The sequence below is a fragment of the Colossoma macropomum genome, unplaced genomic scaffold (genome assembly GCF_904425465.1).
Source record: "Colossoma macropomum unplaced genomic scaffold, Colossoma_macropomum, whole genome shotgun sequence".
NCBI lineage: Eukaryota > Metazoa > Chordata > Actinopteri > Characiformes > Serrasalmidae > Colossoma > Colossoma macropomum.
This window is the reverse complement of record NW_023494799.1, coordinates 13,852,425-13,872,803: the sequence shown is the minus strand read 5'-3', so window position 1 is coordinate 13,872,803 and position 20,379 is coordinate 13,852,425. Positions and strand designations below refer to the sequence as shown.

Genomic DNA, 20,379 nt, shown 5'->3' with positions numbered 1-20,379 from the left:
TACTTTTTTGTATCTGTCAAAAACACATCACTTGCCATTGATTTTAATGAAAATTATGCATTACAGACAATAAACACCAACTTTTAAGTAAAAGAGAAGAGGATGTATTATGATTTGAATATGGAGAAGTTGTATTGTTTGTAACATTCTTTACATTTTCCTCATTTATACAGAACGTAAATCAAATGTATAGTGGTATGACAGTAACTAGTGATTTAAAGGTTAAAATTATAATTAGGCCAAAAATCTAAGTTACACAATTTTCCCTTCACCCCAGATGTAGTCGATCAGCCAAGACATGTTTGGTGTCTGAAGTTTGCTTCTTTTGTTTTTGTACTGGAGCTGAAAGGCTAATGAGTAGCGGAATAATGGAAGTTGATAGCTGCTCATTAGCATCAGCTCCAGTTCCATACTGCTTTGACTGGCAGAGGGGTAATGAAATGTAATGGGTGGGCATGTCTTTATTCAGAATATGAAAAGCCAGGACGGCATAGTGCACCAATTTTACAATTCTGTGTGAGTAACTTGTGGCTACATGCTTACACTACTTCATAAACTACAGAAGCAAACTTCAGTCACCCAACAAGTCTTGGCTGATCAACTACATTTGGTGAGGGGAAAACTGCATTTGATGTTTGACTGAACCTTTGCTTTAATGTGCTCCTCAGAGTCGGACGTGGCGGATTTCGATGGCCGCAGCGCTCTGCTGTACCGATTCAACCAGAAGTCCACCAGCACGGTGAAGAACGTGATCTCGCTGCGCTTCCGCAGCAGGCAGGCGGAGGGTGTGCTGGTTCATGGCGAGGGACAAAGAGGAGACTACATCACTCTGGAGCTCCAGAGAGGCCGACTTGCGCTGCATCTCAACCTGGGTACGAAGTGTGAGAGAAAGTAAAGGAGACAGAGAGATAAGCATTGTACTTTTCTCTCACAGAGGTGTCTCATGATACAGAAGCACCAGAAAAAGAACGTACATGCAGTCCAAACCTTCTTTGATATTGTATCTTGGTGATAGTATCACTTAGATGTGTTGAACCACCAATCAGGAGAAGCTCTGACATTAGGCAATAGTCCTTTTTACAACAGATACAAAATATGACAAGTTATATATTCTGACATTTACGGTGAATGCCATCTTGATCAATATAAAGTGGGTGAAATGTTAAAGGGGCATTCTGGCCTACAACTAACATTTAATATGTTTTTTGTTGTGTTATGCTGTGCAATTTCACAATTCCTTGAGAGTAACTTGCGGCTGCAGGCTAAAGTACAGCATTGCGTCCCTTGTTGTCATCAGATTAACAGAGTTCAAAACTTTGTGTACTTTTTGTGTCTTCGTCTATCACTGAATATTACCATTTGGTGGTATAGAAATCCTGGCTGCTAGCATAGCCACTGACATAGAGGCCAATAAATACAGCTGTGATATTTAGCTTCCTAGCAGGAACATTAGTTTCTGCTTTAACAAGCCTGCTGAAAAACAGCCTTCCCTCAGGTATTCGCCTCAAAGCACAGGAGGTTTTCAAAAGTTCCTCCCACCTTCATGATGCATGATCAAAAGGGGGTTTTCCTAATATTTAAACCAGAAAATCCTCGTCTAGAGACGAGACGCAAATAGGCATGTTTACAACAGATGTAGTGATGGTTTAACTTGAATAGCATTTGCATTGCAGCTTTCTTGTTATTAATTGTTAGGCCCTTGATGGATAAAAGGTCTGCAATGATATGGACAAGTTAGGGTTAGCGTTAGGCTAAGGGATAGGGAGTATGTCTTGCAATATATACACCATTTTACAAGTACAGTCCCACCAGTGGGATTTTCCTTGGATGGTCCCTACATAATACTGGTCCCACTGGTGGAATTTATACACTGTGTTACAACTTTTAGCTTCAAACGCTGATGCGACAATCAGCTTCTATCTGTGCATCAAATCTGTCTAAATTGCAGTTGAAACATATTGACATTTGCAACACATGTCTGGGTTAATCGAAGTTAAATGCCTTTAGCCTTTACCAGCTGCACACAAGTTATGACTCCAAGCTCTCTGCTACCAGAGTCGATGGAGTCGACTTCTCAACTCCACCTAATTTTAACCAAAACAGCACCAGAGCCACAGATACACAGATGTAGTGACAAGTAAAGCATCCTACTTGTAGTTTACCCACTTTTAGAGCTGTAACAGATCATAGTCATACACCGATCAGGCATAACATTATGAACACCTCCTTGTTTCTATGCTCATTATCCATTTTATCAGCTCCACTTACTATATAGGTGCACTTTATAGTTCTACAGTTACAGACTGTAGTCCATCTGTTTCTCTGCATACTTTGATAGCCCCCTTTTACCATGTTCTTCAGTGAACAGGACCTCCATGGACCCTCACAGAGCAGGTACTATTTAGGTGGTGGATCATTCTCAGCACTGCAGTAACACTGATGTGGTGGTGGTGTGTTAGTGTGTTGCGCTGGTCTGAGTGGATCAGACACAGCAGTGCTGCTGGAGTTTTTAAACACCTCAGTGTCACTGCTGGACTGAGAATAGTCCGCCAACCAAAAATATCCAGCCAACAGCGTCCTGTGGGCAGCGTCCTGTGACCACTGATGAAGGACTAGAGGATGACCAACACAAACTGCAGCAGCAGAAGAGCTATCGTCTCTGACTTTACATCTACAAGGTGGACTGACAAGGTAGGAGTGTCTAATAGAGTGGACAGTGAGTGGACACAGTGTTTAAAAACTCCATCAGCACTTCTGTGTCTGATCCACTCAGACCAGCACAACACACAATAACACACTACCACCATGTCAGTGTTAATGCAGTGCTGAGAATGATCCACCACCCTGCTCTGTGAGGGTCCATGGGGGTCCTGACCACTGAAGAACAGGGCTTACAAAGTATGCAGAGAAACAGATGGACTACAGTCTGTAATTGTAGAACTACAAAGTGCACCTATAGAGTAAGTGGAGCTGATAAAATGGACAATGAGCATAAAAACAAGGAGGTGGTCACAATGTTATGCCTGATCGGTGTATGTTCACTGTGAGTAAAAAAGAACTTGGACTGTTCATTAGTTGGAACTTATTCTACTTCTACTGGATTTTCTTCTGATGGAAGCTGGCTTAAATCATTATAAAAAGTAAAAGATTTTTAATGATTAAAACGGAAACCAATACCACCAACTTCATAAAGATAAGCCATGCAGAAGGGAGACAGAGTGACTGGATGTTCTACAAGACAAAATTCCAAAGCCTTGTAATGGGAAAATCAGTAAATTCATAAAACTGTAGTCACAGTTTTATGAAAATTAACCCGAACCAAAGAATGCTACTTACTGGTTAACCATGTTTAAAAATAATGGTTTCACTCCAAAACGGTTTTTGTTTTCAAGTTTTCTACAACATTCTCATTTCGAATCCCTGTTTATAGCAGCCATAGTGTGAAGAATATTTGTGAAGAGCTTAGATTTCCATAGCGTAAACTGCATATGCAGCTGCTTAAGGTGAAGTGCAGACATCTAGACATTTTGTGGCCAGAGTTTGCACTTACTGCAGGTGGTCAGCAGCGCTGGCATAAAATAGACAGAAGGACTTGATTACTGTAGCAGGGTAATGCTGACTTGCTCGCCAAGCCTGAAAATCCAACAATAATTGCTTCACACACAAACATTTTACATGCCAGAGTTGACTCCAGTCTTTTTGAATCTCAGAGTCTCTTGCCAAGAGTCGACTCTGATTCCTAGTCGGAGTTGAAGAATCGGATCTTTTGGGATAGACTCACTATCACTACTGCACACAGGTTGCAGTGCAGCCGTGCACAAAAAGCATTTGCTTATGCTTTAAGTGTATTTTAGACTCATATCACTCTAAAAAAATTATTGCAGAAGAATTATGCTTTATTGGTTATGTTATGCATTTCTGGAATCAAATAACCTTGCCTAATATGTGCTGTTGATATTTTATGCTCTGTAGTATGTTTCAGATACAAGCTAGCCAATGTTAACCTCTGTTAGCCTAATACAAATGGCCCTGAGAGCCACCAACACAAGCTTAGCCTCACAATGATTCTGACTACTTTTGATATTTGAGTATCTGCAAGAGTTAATTAACAGATACCTGGTTAGCCACAGCGAAGGAAAAGAGTACTTTTGGCTGAAATTAACTTAAGGCTGGAAGCTTAACATTAGTCTTTTTGGTGCCAGCTGCAGTTTTAAGAGGCTTAAAAAATCAATAGCACAACAATTTAGCGGCAAACAAAGAAATATATATGAAAACATGCTTTATTTTTCAAAAAACAAAACAAGGGAAATCGGTAGATTTCATACTGGACGACTAGCTAAATGTGGGCTAACTTGCTTCAGCTAAGTGGTACAACACTAGATGAGGACTCGTCAACTTACATGGGTATTTTATCCTCAGTGGATCATGTACTCACATTATAGTTTGTCATAGAAACATATTTCCAATGTTTCTGGATCTAGCTAATATCAGCTAGAGTAGTTAGCCTTAGCTGTCTCTGCCTTCTCAGTCACGTAATTAACAGCATTAACATACTTGGCAATGTGCACACTTTCAGTCACTCGTTTTTCAGAGTGGCACAATGTCATATACCTGCCCATAAATACAAGGAAGACCATAACAAACGTGTTAAAAGATAAAAGCAACATTCACTTGTTTGTATCTATATATAGTACATTTTCTTATCATATCTAGAATGCTGTGATTCCTGGCAATCCTTTGGGCTTCTTGTATTTGTATCTTTAAAAAATTATTTTAAAACACTTTTTATTTGTCAGTTCCAAGGAATAAAAGAATCAGAAGTCATGAAGTGAAGTGCACTTCATTTATTCGTGCAAGAAACAGCTAATTAAAAAAAAAATCACTTATAATAACAATCAACACAAATAACACATAACAATTTCTTCTGGATTTATGATCTGATCATGTTTACATATAGGCTGCTAATTCCTTACAGTGTTCTGCCGATGTCTTACAGTCAATTTTGGATGATGGACTGTTGGAGATGGCCAGAATTTCTTGTGAAAGGGTTATATTTTATTTACTTTGATTCATTAATGCATCAACAGAAATGCTCATCTAAAAGTGTGATTCCATCATTTTTCATATTAGCCATGAAATGCAATTCCCTCCTGTTTTGGAGGTCCCTCAGTTGAAGTCTGCGTTATATTCTTTCCTCCAGTAGCGTTGATGGAACACATTTCAATAAATAAATATGTGACTGATTTTCAAAACAGAATCAACTTGAGCTCTGTCTTCAAAGATGAGCAAGCTAGCTAACATTTATTAAAGTGTTTTTATAAGGTTTAAATGCTATTTATGACAGGTGTACATGGGTTTGTTTAGGGATGCATTAATATTTTTTTTTCAGACCAAATATAGGTTGGTGATATTTGCCAATACTGCCCATAATAAGTAAATTACCTAGAATTAAGATGTTAGTGTAAATGAGTATGATGTACAAATAAATTGTTACAATCTAGCTGATTTTAAATGAAGTGCATTAGCTAGATATGTTAGGTTAGCAACCTTGGATCAAGTAGCTTTGCAGCAGAGAAGGGTTTTGTTGCATAAAAGAAAAGTACATTTCATAGTTTTGATTCCTGCTCATCATCTGTCTCTTTCAACATCAGTGTAGCACAGTGTCAGCAGGAATCATATCCTAGGCTAATGCATCCCAGAAGCTCATTTGTTGAGTTTATCATGCTGTTGAAGTCATTTGTTTGGTTGATTGAGTTGTTGAGTGTCCTCTAAAGTCAGGCATTCAGTGTGTGATTTTAGAGATCTTGTTCTTTTGTGACAGCTCACACTGTGTATTTAAATAGACCATCATGCATGGACAAAGCCTATGATTTATATGCTTACACTGTACAAAAATGCTGTCTGATTGCTGCAACATTAGTGCGCACACTGCATGTGAAACATAACCCCTACAGATAACTCTGTCTGTAGACAATGTCAAATAAAGCCGTTTCATTCAAAAGAACATGTTGTGCACCAGAAGGCCAAGCAAACATGCTGAGAAATTGAGCTACAGCAGCTTTGTTAACTTGTGCCACACTGTGCACTGAAGCTAAAAGCAGGCGGTGATGTACTTGGTAGAACAATATGGTATCTCTATAGCGTGTTTTACAAAGACGATTCAAAAAAATCTACGTTTTTATTAACGTTTATACGTTTAAATTTTATTAATTCAAAAAGGGTAAATTTGGCATGTATGGACTTTGGTACTGCAAATGATGACTTTCTTGCCTCTGTTTTGTTAGCCTACATGTGCCTTGTGCCTGTTTTGTTAGCCTACATTCACCCATATTCAGGAAGCGGTTGTGTTTGTGGTGTTTCCAAGGCAAAATGTATAAAGTGACCAACGAGTTTGCGTCCCACAGCCATGACGTCCGCAACACTTCACTGTGCTGGTAGACCCTTGTTCACTGCCAGCTTAAGTTGTTTGTTCGTTTGTGAGGCAACATACACTAGACTTACATCACATGGTATCAGATGGTAACAGATGTTGTAATCAGTGCATTTTTTAGAGCAAGTAAAAGTAGCAAGTAAAAGTGAATGAACAACCTTTTGTTGATATGACGAACGTAGCACTTGTGCAGTCCTTTTTAACTTGGCACAGTCGTCATTGAAGAGAGGTGTGAATTGTTTTCACTGCAGTGGGTTCCTCATTGCTCACTAGCAGCTCAACACAGAGCCACACCATTTCAAACATACAGAGTACCAACAGTGTTCTGTTCATTTTTTAGAGTTCCGTGGAAAAAAAATATTTGATGCCATTTTATTCATTAAAAACATCCAAGATGATTTCCATTTTACAGGCGCAGTGGATAGAGAAAGAGAGTGAAAGCGAGCCTGAGAGACGGTGGGAAGGAGGGGGAGAGGGAGACGGACAGACAGAGAGTGATAAGGAGAGAGAGGGCCAGGGAGGGAGAGAGAGAGAGAGAGATGGGATGACAGATAAGTGTGAATAAGAGGGGATTGGGTTTTTGCAAAGGAATTGAAATTGGAGAAGAGAGTGATGGTGAGAGAGTGAAGGAGAGGGATTAAGGGGGAGCGGAGTGAACGAGTGAAGAGGACAGAGTGCTGAGATGAGGAGAGCGAGGGGGATGTTTACAGCGACACTGGGTTCAAGTGCTCACACGCAGGCTTTCACACTCACCTCCAGTGCTACCCAGAAAGGTGTTGCTATAGCGACCCGTTCTCTCATACACACACACACACGTTAAGATGCTGCCACAAGCTTTCAGCACAAAACCTCATCTTTAGTTTTACCCTTTTAGACATCGAGTCTGTACACACAAACATAAACCTTTCACATCTGCTGAAACTGTATTTGGCAAAGTCTGAACATTGTCTACAGTAGCCACTTCAGCTGGGCGTACACTACATGACTTCAAATCCTAACTCCTGGTCAGGAGTAATGAATGAATGATTGAATGATGTAGCATTCAAGTCTTTATAGCAGAACTTTCGCTAAAGCTTCCATTTCCTGTCTTTTTTTTGGTGTGAGGACACGCATACTGGATGATAAAGTAAAAAGAAGGTACAACACATAACAAGTTTTGGCTACGAAAAGTACTCAAAATCCCAGAGCCCACCTATTATCATGTGATACTAACAACGTTCAGCTGGCCCGGTATAACGAAAACACAAACTGGGGATGAATGAGGTTGAAAGCAGATGTCACTATCAGAGCTGAAGAAAAATGTACTACGAACTGGCTGTGACTTCAGACTGTAAAGAGAGTAATTCTTTGCCTGAACTCAACAGGCAGCTCCTCTATCTGAGTGCATGCACCTTTCTTCTCTCTCCCCTCGCTGTCTCTTTGTCTGCCTTAATCACTCATTCAGTTACATCGCTTCACATCTCGATCTACAGGACTCGTGAATGTTTTGAGTCATAAAAATCAAAGATGTTTGAAAATATTGGAGGGATTTAAGGTGTGAAATACAGGAGGTCCTTAGGGGTCCGAGACCCCCTAATTAACCTCTTGACCCCCTGAATGTCTCAAAATCAAATTTCTGGAAGGGGGAGGGTGTCCCTGAAAATAAACCCAATTATGATTCTGTGCTGTCTGTTAGGGAAAAATAGACCCTCAGATATAAATTCAACAGAAAGTCTTTGTTTAGCTGCTTCACCCACAGTCTTTGGTAATCTTAAATAACTAGAGATGTAGCACTGGTCTGCCTCAGGCCAAACTAGTTCACTCAGTTGGTTCTTCCTAGCCTAGCAACTGTAACTATGTCTGGAGTATCTCTGAAGAGCTTTAAACTATCCTGTAGCATGTTTGTAAATCTGAAATCTCACCCAGTTTCCCAAGAGTTTGGTGGAAAGAGTGAGTGTGTTACTCATTTCTCAACCAGAAGACAAAAGAGAAGATGTCTAAGATCTCAATGAAGAGTGCATTACCAATCTGGAAAAGAACATTTCCAGAAGAATTGTTAAACTGATTGGTTGCAAAAAAATAAAAAATAGCACCAAAAATTTGGTTTCCATTGAAGCTAACATCTGCACCACTATGGTGAGTGAGTTAGCAGCCAGCCATTGCTGGAGAGGCCAGGCAACATGGGAGCACTTGAATACCAGTGAGTTTCACACACTGGAGGGCTTCTAATCACCTCAGAGATCAATCGGAGGGTTAAAGATTGACTCATTTCCTCTCTCACATCAGATCGTCTACACTGTCAGTCGCTTCCATTCGAGCGCCCAACCTGGAAAATCGCTTTAGGTTGCGAACATTTGTCAGAGGGGGCAAAACGAGGTCAAAAAAATTGCATAGTTTAGGCCCAGCTTTAGAGTGTAATCAATGAACATACTGCAAGAAACTGTTTTGGAATTTCCAAGTTAAAAAACAGACTCCTAAGAACCATGCAAGACCTCGTAGACCACCAAAACTGTCACCATCAGATAAACAGTAAGCTTTCATCTTTGTAAGAAAGGAGAAAATCAAGCTCCTCTCTTACTTCTGCAAAAAAAAAAAAAAAACACTTGCCTTCCTGAACAATGAGCACCTCAGAGCCCAGACCTCAACATAATTGAGTGTTTTTGAAGTTATGTGGATCATGACCAACCAACTTCTAAGACTGAACTTTGGAGATGTGGAAAAATATCTTTGCTATTTGCAATGGAAGGAAAAAAAGTTGTAATAAAAAAGGGGAGAGACACTGAAAAATATGATATATTTAGTTGGTGAGACTTCTGTGTAATTTTCTGGTAAATAATGTTTACTACTTTTTTTTCTGACACTGAAAAATGAGTGCATGTAAAATGGCTGTTCTGACTGGAAATTAAATAAATTAAGTTCCTTTTTAGCAGCCAACAAGTGCTTAGCATATGTGAAACATCATGTTTCTTGGAAAAACGTTGCAGATGGCTCCTCACGTAGCAGCTTGAGAATATGCCAAAGACTAGAGAGTGAAGGAGAGAGATTAAGGCGGAATGTAGTGAACAAGTGAAGATTTGCATCAAGGCAAACATGGGCTACTTTGATGACTGTAAAATATAATTTGCACTAAAAAAGCACTTTTTGGTCATTGAATATCGCTTTTTGGTTATTAAGTAGTCCAAATTTTTGACTGGTACTGTAGTTCAGCTGGTTCAGGTGTTCTTATTTCTCCCAACAGCCAGGAGACTGATATTCTCTACCCCTCTATTTATCTCTCTCTGTCTTTCTCTCTGCACAGATGATGCTAAGCCCCAGTCCAGTGGCAGGCACACCTCAGTAATGTCGGGCAGCCTCCTAGACGACCACCTATGGCACTCTGTTCTCATAGAGCGTTTCAACAAGCAGGTGAACTTCACAGTGGACAGAGACACCCAGCACTTCCGTACACAGGGTCAGGAAGACTCTCTGGAGGTGGACTATGAGGTGAGGTTTACAGCTTATGTTACAAAACGTTTTTTTAATTAAATCTTAAACTTTTTAGATGTTATTATCCTATTTTTTATTACATTCAACCAAAATATCTGTGAAAGTTTTTGTGCTACTTTTTTAAATTTAAGTAAAACAAAAACACCAAAGCTATTTTTGGATTAGGCCAACATGATCTATACTGAAACTTTCCCAGGATTAGGCCTGATCTACACTGAAACTTTATCAGGATTAGGCCTGATCAATATTGCATCTTTCTCAGGATTAGGCCTGATCAACACTGATCTTTCTCAGGATTAGGCCTGAGCAACACTAAAACTTTCTCAGGATTAGGCCTGATCAACACTGCATCTTTCTCAGGATTAGGCTTGATCAACACTGCATCTTTCTCAGGATTAGGCCTGATCAACACCGCATCTTTCTCAGGATTAGGCCTGATCAACACTGAAACTTTCTCAGGATTAGGCCTGATCAACACTGAAACTTTCTCAGAATTAGGCCTGATCAATCCTAAAATTTCTTCAGGATTGGGATTGTTTTTCAGTGAAAGATCCTCAGGATTAGGCCTAGTACATAAAATTCAATGGATAATAGATGCACAATCTTTGACCAGTTGAGAGTCAAAAGCAAAGTATTACTGTTACATCTAAGTGATCAAAGAAATAGAAAAAGTGCTCTACTCTCTTAAAAAGAAAGGTGTCAGAAAGGTTTCCTTGGAGAGACATTATAGAAGAACCGCTTTTGCTTCCCTAAAGAACCTTTCAGTGGCTGCGTCTTTAAGGAACTGTATTTGTACCTGAGATATGGGAGCATTCAGAACAATTTTAGCACAAAATTAAAACCCAGGGGAGTAAAATCTGTGTTTTCTTTCTAAAGCTCTATTCAGAGTAGATCTGTATATGAGGGCGGCATATGTAAAAAAAAAAAATAATAAAAATTCTGCCCAGAGATGAAACTCTCACATCTGGACAGCAATAAAGTTTACACATCAGTTTCTAATGGGTTGTATTTTTAATTTTATAAAAATGTAACATTAGATATTTAAGGAACAGTAAGGCAACTAATCTTTACTTCTACAGAATGTTCTAAAAAAAAGCTTTAAGAAAGTTGAATATATTGCGCATGTGTGTATATAAAATAATGCTTTATACCTGTAGCTGCCATTACAAACACCCCATTAGTGAGCTTACAAGATCTCGCTTTTCTCATAGGTGTTTTCTTTTTCTTCCTGATAACACTCATCCAGGCAGCATATGGTATCAACGTTTTAGTGAACAGAATGGCCACTTGATAATGTCTTTAGTTTATTAGACAGTAGAGTGCTCCAGAGTGAGTCCAAAATGAATGGGCTGCTAGGAAGCTTTTATACAAAATCGGTTTGCAAATGCTTAATATTTTTTTTATAAAGAACAATCAATCTTCTGAACTCAGAACAGCATAAAAATATTTCAACACTGCTGTTATTTTCGAGCGCTTTTTAAGTCCAATTGTAGGACTTTACAACAATACCACATTCATTCATGATGTCAGTGAGCAGTAACTGCTTCACTCAGCCAATGAGCTGATCAGCTTGCTAACCAATCAACACTCAGTAGCATTAATGCTGACCAGTCAGCACTCAGTAACAGTAATGCCAACCAATCAGCACTCAGTAGCAGTAACACTAGCGTCTTACCGCCTAAAACCTGCATGCTGTAGAGAAATGGAAAAATACAGTAAGTTTTCTCTTTTTTAACAAAATGCATTTTTCCACAAACAGTTCAAAATAAGTTTTTTTTTATTTTATTTTTTTTTTTAGCCATTTGGCTCTGCACACCACCATTTGTTGAGGACTTGCTCATGGGCGCCCTCTAATGTGTCACAGTCATGGTTTAGATACAAAGAGAGAAATAAGACGAGACCAGGCTCCCCTTAAATTGGCTCTGGGTTTACCACCCAGACCAAGTGATTCTTCAAAAGAATACAGTTTAGGTTTGACTTTGACTTTGAAAATGTTTAATTTCTGGTGGACGGAGGGCCTTTGATATGCGCTCTAGGAGACCTAATACTTGATCTTCCAAGTAGCAAATCTTTCTTCCAAAGCGAGGCGACGTCTGCATGGAAAAACACAGAGATTAATATCCGGATGGGGCTAAAATTATTAGAGCCCCTCTGAGTTTGGTGAAAGACAGTAGGTAATTCAGTTTGTAATTTCCTCAGGGGAGGAGTGAGAACAAAAAAAAGCAACATGGCTGATCTGGGCAGGGAAATTACCTCAGTACCCTCACTAATCACAAGGCTGGTGTGGGTTGTTCTGCCCACAGAGCTTTATCAAAACAAGTGATTCTTCAAAAGCATAAATTTTTTGTTTTGTGATTCAGAAAGCATTTAACATCTGGAAGAAGGAGGGTCTCTGATATGCACTCTAGGAGACCAAATATGGCAAGCAGCAAATCTTTTTTCCAAAGCGAGGACGACGTCTACATGGAAAAACACAGAAATTTTTATCCAGACAGGATTACAATTCCCAGAGTACCTCTGAGTTTGGTGAAAAACAGTAGGTAATTCGGCCTGGGGAGGAGTGAAAATTAAAAAGAAAATAAAATCCGGACGGCTATAAAATCACAGAGTAGCACCTGTACAAGAGGGAATTACCCTAGGAGCCCAAATAAGTTTAATCCCATCCAAATTGGGCTTAAGTAGGTTCATTCTGCTCTTGTGTACAACGTAAGTCATGTACACTAGGCAGTCCTAATCTTGAGTCAAACTTACATAAGCATTATCCTCACCAATCACAAGGTTGGTGTGGGTTGTTCTGCCTATACAGCTTTAAGAAAACTGTGCTCCCTACAGTCTCTCTGTGGGTTCATGAACGTGACCACTTCACTCATTTCCCTCTGCTTGCACTGTTGTGTTTACTTCTGCTTCAGTGGTGATGCAGGATGAGAATTTTGGACTGAGGAATGTCAATCAAGCATGCTCATCAGAATATTAGGCCACACCCAGACAGTTATAGGATAGGTCTGATCAGCTGGTTTTAAGACATGTTTAATTATATTTCTGTCTTTTTTAGAAATATGTGTGTGAAAAATATCATACAAACATTTTAAATATTTTATGCTGTTTCTTGGGACTTTACAGTGTTTTCCAAGAAATGTACATCAAAGCTGAGATTTATTTGAAGAGTGCAGTGCACAGTTCTCTGTACTTTACTGTACACAGTGAACTGATCAAGCCTACATTACTATTTCATATTGAACGCCTCACAACATTTGAGAGGAGTCACAAAAATAGAACAGTGAGTCAGTGAGCCTGCCAAGCTTTCTGTACTTTTCTGAATGTGATTGGCAAGTATTTCTATGCTACCGAGGCACCTATTTGGTGTGATATGTACACCAAAACCATAACAACACCATATGGCATTTCATATTGCATGTTTCACACTGTTTCACAGAAATTTCGGAAAGAGAATTAGTCATACTTCCAAACAGAGCATGGAATGCTCCACGTTTTTTTCCCCACAAATGCTTTCACAAGCAAATAAAATAACATGAATAAAAGCTATTTATGAAGGATTCTCCACCATCATTGCCTTCAATCTTCCGTCAGGCCTCTTGTACTCTTGTGAATTTGTCTCTAACACTCCTCATGTGTTTTTACTATTCACTGTTCTTTTTCTCTTGCTGCCTTAGCTGATAATTATCCCTGACAAGAAAGCACATAAGTTCTGTTTTCTTAAGCCTCCTTGGCCTAAATGATTTATGGCTTCAATTTTGCCTAGAAACTGACCATTTATTATAGATACCACTCTTAACAAATAGTTGAAATATTTAGCAGCTTCGCTTTTTTGTGAGCCTTCAACCTTGACTAGGAGCAGGTCGGGTTATGAGTCACCTGTGAGAACAGACCTAGATAAGACCAACGTGATTAAGAACAGACGTTGTTAAATAATGCCACATTCCTTACATATGCCCCTATTATACAGCTGCAGAGCAGGATAAAAAAAACAGTCCTCTCTAAAATCAATGCACAGCAAATGTATATCCACTCCCAATTTCCAAAAGCAGGCCAAGAACAATCTATAACATATCGATTCCATTAAAACTACAATCAACAAGAAGTAAAACTGAAGGCAAACAAGTGTGAAAGCCTATTTATAAAGTGCACATGTTATTCGTTTGCTAAATCATTAGAAAAATGTGGTAAGCAAGAACTTCAGCTTACAAATACAATACAAAAACTTTGCTTTACCTTTTTCTTGCATTTTGAATTTTATCCCCTGAGGTTCACTTATAATATTTGTGTGGTTTTATGAGCCAAAAGCAGCCATAATTTTTTATAGGAGCATTTTACAACCTTTCTTTATCACTTAGAATTGAACCAGTTTTCAAACTGATATATATGTAAATAACCTCTGTCTTGATTGCCTCGTTCAAAAAGCAGTGCAGGTTGAAACACTCCTTATGCTGAATACACGAATGTATGTAAATGCATTGGTTTTCATGATAGCACAATAACAATGAATATAAAACAGGCTGTTTCAGCCCCAATAAGGAATGTTTTGTCAGTTAATACGTATACATATTTGACCTCTTCGCTTACCATAGTCATCAGCTAAAAGCAGCCAATAGCAACCGGCAACCACAAGCCTGTACACGGACATGACATAGGTTGTCTATTTATAATCACATCAAATTTATTTATCTACATTTTAATGACAAGAATTGAGCCTATGCTACTATAATACAACCCTGTTTCCAAAAAAAGCTGGGACACTGTGCAATAAGTGAATAAAAACAGATTGAAATGATGTACAAATTATTTAAACTCTTTGTTTAATTGAAAATAGCACGGAACAACACATCAAATTTTGAAACTGAGAAGTTTTATGACCTCTTGCAATGATAATTGGGTGCCACTTTATATTGTGTCTCTAATAACTGTGTAGTTACACATGAATAACATATGCAACAACACTGTAACTACTGATGATTTAGTCATTGCTACAGATGGATTACAGAGGTACAGCCTATGTATTACACATGTGTATCAACTTTTTGCCTCATGTAATTACAAAAGTGTATCTTTTATACAGGAACTTTCCTGTAGTGTAGTGTTAAAGTTACGCTTTGGAATAAGTGGACAGTTCCTGTGTAGTTGTTTTATAGGTACTGTATAATAATTGAGTGGTAATATATAAATTGCTTTGGGGTAATGCATCACATTGAATTAATGTCACAAAAGTTATGTTTTAATATAAATGGACATCTGCTGTACTGTCACATTACAGAATGGTTTAAAGTTGAAACTCATTACAATGTTACAGCACTAGCCACATAAATGCTAGCTAAATGTTAGGAAAGCTTTCAGATCCAGTGTAAGTACGTCTTAATGTAAGTTATTACATACTTCCTTTTACTACTGGAAAAAAAAACAAAACTGCTGCTCCTGTCTGATTACCAATGTAATTACATTAATGTTATTACCCTCATGTAATTACATGAGAGGCTGTTACAACTATTAAGATACACTTGTGTAATTACATGAGGCAAAACTGAAGTTGATATGCATGTATCATTACATAAGGTGTACTTCTGTAATCCAACTGTAACAGCGACTAAATCATTAGTAGTTACATTGTTGTTGCATATGTTTTTCATATGTAACTACACAGTTATTAGAGACACTTAATATAAAGTGTAACTGATAATTGTATTAATAATAAAAAATATCAATAAACATAGATGCCAGTATTTTCTCTGGAACCAGGGAATGTGTGACCATTGGGAGGACTGGGATGATTCCCAGGGAGTTGCTATGTGCTGCTGAGAGAGCGAGAAAGAGAAACTGCATCGAAGTATTCACGTGGCACATGTGCCGTATTGTCATTTCTAATGTAGTTCTGTATAAAATGAATGGAGACCATCCAGGACAAAAAGCATGAGCCAGGCTTATACCTTCTGCATATCTGTGTTCTTAGCATAGACAAATCTGAAGGCTTTCCAGCTATCCAGCCCTGGCAGGAGCTGAAGTTTGTTAGGCTCTGTTCCTCTCTTTTTGGCATCCTTTTGGTCAAAAATCAAATGGTAAAGCTCAAAGTGAGAGGTTTGAGAAACAACACAGCAGTCCAGATGCTGAAACAACACAATCATATGAGATTAAACACAAAGCATTACATTAAGCACAGACCACATTTTATGTTTTTTTTTTTCCATTGACTTTTGTTTCTCTCCCTTTTTTGTTTTTAATATCCTTGGAGTACAGTTAGAAAATGCTGTGCTATTTGTTTTCACTGCCCATGCTTCTCTCACTCCTCCAACGCGACACCAGATCTGAAGTGTAACTCTAGTAACAGGTATTTTGATGACACCACTGTAAGGGTAAGGGAAAGTATGATGAAGATTGAGTTGAATTGATGTAGAAGCATACATTCAGATCTGACTGTTCAGACAGGGGTCACATTGCTCTGTGTCAGATATGTGTTGGATTTCAGTACCACACACGAAAGTGGCCCAAATCTGAACTGAAACAGTCAGATTCAATGTGTTTTTGCTGTTCACACTGTCACACAAAAAACAAAGCTGTGTCACATATGACCAAAAAGTCCTGATTTGGGCCACTTTCACCTGCAGTGTGAATGTAGATATAGAACATCAACAAAACATGTCATTTGACCAAACGTTTTGCATATGTCTGTATGTGTTTACTCAAGCTCAGTTTTGGCGGAATCCCTCTTCCTGGCAAGCCTGGGACCTTTCTGCGGGAGAATTTCCACGGGTGCCTAGAGAACCTTTACTACAATGGAGTCAATGTCATCGACATGGCCAAGAGACGCAAACCTCAGATCTACACTGTGGTGAGTTTCTAGATTTACCCTGCAGCACTTTTTAAACACATCACAGTGAGCATTATGTGATTTAAAGCCCCTGTCAACATGGTTTCAAAAGTTTGAATTTTTGTTTTGACAGTAACTATATGCTGTGGAAAAAGCATTCAGCAGTCCCACATGGAAAAAATATATGAAACATATATTTTATATATTTGAAATACGTTGCAATCTATGCCAAAATACATTGGAAATATACATTTAAAATGTATTTTAAAAATGTATTTAACAAATACATTTTTTGACCATTTTTAGATATTGCAAAAAAATTCGATAAATACATTTGGAATATGCGTTTTTCCTTATCAGGTTTTATATTCAAGAAATTTACATAAATACGATACAAACAGAGATTAATAGCAGATAAATGCTCCAAAGATTTCAAGCTGCTGCTCATGGCATGTGTGCTTGTCAGAATGCAAAATGATTGACAGTGGCATCTCCGAGGCAGTGTAGCAGCTCCAGTGGCAGTGGTGAGCAGCACTGCCAATCAGTGTGGTTCAGCTGCACATTTGAGCCTCCCCCCAAAGAAAAACAGACCACTTCACTCTTCTCGGCCACTCTCTGAATGGTGAATAAAAAGTGCAAAACGGAGATCAAACTGTCTGTTGACTATTGTAGAGATATAATTACATTTCACAGCTAATATTCGCAAACTCAGGCTTTTATCCTATGGCAGGTAGATCACGGACATACCGACATTTGAACGCAAGCTAATGTTATCTCCGTAACCTAAAGCTAACGTATATACTAAACTGAGCTCACACAAGCTCCCGTTATGAGTCAGCATGGTCATATTTGTGAACACTGTGGAGAAATTTCTTGTGTGCTTTATTGTGTGCCACACCTGTAAATTACAACTGTGGGGAAACACTGTGAGCTTTGGTATTGGCAGGGAGGGTAGCTAATGAAATACTAAGCTAACATATGATTTCTTTCCTACAGTTAAGGTGGGCTGCTAGGTGTCACACTTGTGTAAATGAAGTTAATCACTTATAGTAGGATCCCGCAACAAGTGGCTAACGGCAGTAGGAAGCAGTGTCTAGCTATGCTACAAACAGCCATGTAATAAACTTTCATAACAACCACTGTAAAATTTAGAAAAGCTAAAATAATCTACTTGCTGGGAGTTTTGGCTGAGACTCAGCAGAAGGGCGGTCACTTTATGTGAGGGAGAGGAACATGAGTAGCTAAGGTATATTGCTAACTCTGATTGGTACATTGGAAGATCTCATGTCACCTATGCCAAATTTAGTCCCACCACACAGCAGAAAAAGTCATTTCAAAAGTTTCTAAACAAAAAATCCCAACGTCATTCTTTCTCTCCCAGTTCATAGTAAAACATCACAAAAGCTATAGATAATCATGAAATCATCCAGGAAAATCATGAATTTTAGGGGGGCTTTAACCCTCCTGTTATGTTCAACTGTAAGGAACAGCAATAATAATATTCCCAGGTCAAATTCACCTGATGCATGTTTACTGATCTAAAAGAAGTTAAAAAATATATTTTTGTCCATAAACATTATCTTTTGCTCAGTTAATATCAGTGTAGTGAACATTTAGTGTTGTCAGGTTTTTAACACCGTACAGATTGTGGTTTACTTACTTTAATTTACTCATTTTTCATTAAAAATAATTTTCAACTGTTTTTTTTTAGACATTCAACAGATTTATTCATTATAATTGGCTTTTTTCAACATTTTTTCAACATGGGGACTATTGGTTAATATAAACAAGTCATCTCTTCTGTTCTGGGTCAAATTGACCCTTTCAATTGAAGTCACACTAAATGAGCCAGAAGTCCAGCAGAAAAGGTTTCATGCTCCAAAGATTATTATATTATATATATAAATTATTATATTATATATATAAATATTTTTTCTTGTATTTTTCCACTTTGAAGCAGGTCAGTTTGACCCATGACAAAACAAGAGGGTTAAGAATGGCCAGGGTCTGCTGGTGGGCCTAAAGTTCTATTACACACTTCTACAACCTAAGATTAGCTCCGCCAGTTTGCACTGGAGTCCCTGTAGTTACTGAATAATAAGCCTTAGTATATAATTTGCCTGAGATTTTAAGGCGTTGAACTGGGGAAAGCTCGGTAAGACACTCATTTAAATTTTCCAGTGTACTGCTATTAGTGTAGTACTGGCATCTTCACAAAGGCTGTTGTCACTACAGAGTGTAATTCCACTGCTAATACGACTCCATCACACCAACCAGTAAACACAACTCGGGAACTTGCCATGTTTCTTTTTTTTTTTTGTAACTGTGTTAAAACACTGTGTTTTATGCTGCTGTACATGTGACCCCACAGTCAGTCAGCTGAGCTCTGCAGAGCTCTTCTTAATTGGAGTGATAGTTTTTTCTGTCGTCACAGTGTCAGGATCAAGATGGTGTGCTTATGTGTGTGTGTAGGTTGCCATGTTCATGTAACTGTAAAAGTGTCTTTTCTGGGCCTAATTAACAGTACTGGCTGCTCTCACTCTCCCTTTGTCACTCTCTCTCTCTTTATCTCTGGGGGATGCTTTATAATCTGCATACTTTAACAACTCCTTCACTTATCACTCTATTGGATGCCAGAAGGAAAGTGCTTTAGATCTACAGCTTTTTTTTCCCAAGTTTCCAAGCCACCACTACCAAAGAATCAGAGAATTAGAGCCATGTGTTTGAAGAAGGTTCTGTTAACCCTCCCATTCAGTTCTGTATTTGTTCGTTGGTGGAAGAGGAAGATGTTTTATGGTGATTTGGAATTGATGGGAAGTTACTGTTGTGCATCTTGTTTTACTTCCTTCACATTTTTGCTGTGTTTATCATTTGCTGATGTCACAGCAAACAGGAAAAAGTCAAAAGTGGAAACTCAAAGCTGTTGATATGTGTAAATTAGATGTAAATATGATACTGATTATGTTATTACCTACGGTGCTTTTGAAAAATCAACCTTCTATTTATTAAATTTCCAAAATTTTAAAAACAGCCATTAGTACAAAACAAAAATAAATATAATATCAGCTTTTTTCTGTATTTAGTGTGTCGACTCTTTACCTTTATTACAGCTTACATTCTTTTGTGAGAGCATTCAGTTTTTCAAACTAACCTTCAGGGATATTTTTCACACTCTAAAGTTCAGTCTTAGAAGTTGGATGCATTTTCTGCTTTTCACGATCCAAATAATCCCAAACACAGTCAGTGATGCTGAGGTCAGTCCATTGTTCTGAGAGCACTGGCTTCTTTGATTCATTTTCACATCTTCTTCTTGTTCGCCTATTTTATTTTCTCAGTAACAGCTTCTCAGCAACTGCACATCCTTTCAGTGGAAATCTAACACCTGTAGGTTTTTTCAGATCTGAAGCAAGAGTGGAGCTTGATTTTCTGCCTGAAGTACTGTTTTGGTGGTTTAGCAGGCCCTAGATGGTTAAGAGTTTCATTTTTTCTTTATCTTTTAACACCATAGATGGCCAGGGCCCCACTGGCAGGCCCAAAGTTTTTTTTGCACACATCTATAACCTAAGAATTGATCAACCAGTTTACGGTTAAGTCTCTGTAGTTACTGAATAATAAGTCTTACTATGTAATGAATCTGAGATATTAAGGGGTTAATCATTTTTTAAAACGC

General features: G+C 38.3%; 1 protein-coding gene across 1 annotated transcript in view; it reads left to right on the top strand.

Annotated features, from left to right (window-relative positions):
* cntnap5l (contactin associated protein family member 5 like) overlaps positions 1–20,379 on the top strand; it is a 167,114-nt gene that overhangs the window by 86,746 nt on the left and 59,989 nt on the right. The window contains 3 exon segments of the mRNA XM_036587197.1: positions 669–872; positions 9,708–9,892; positions 16,587–16,730. Coding sequence (XP_036443090.1) covers positions 669–872; positions 9,708–9,892; positions 16,587–16,730 — 533 coding nt within the window.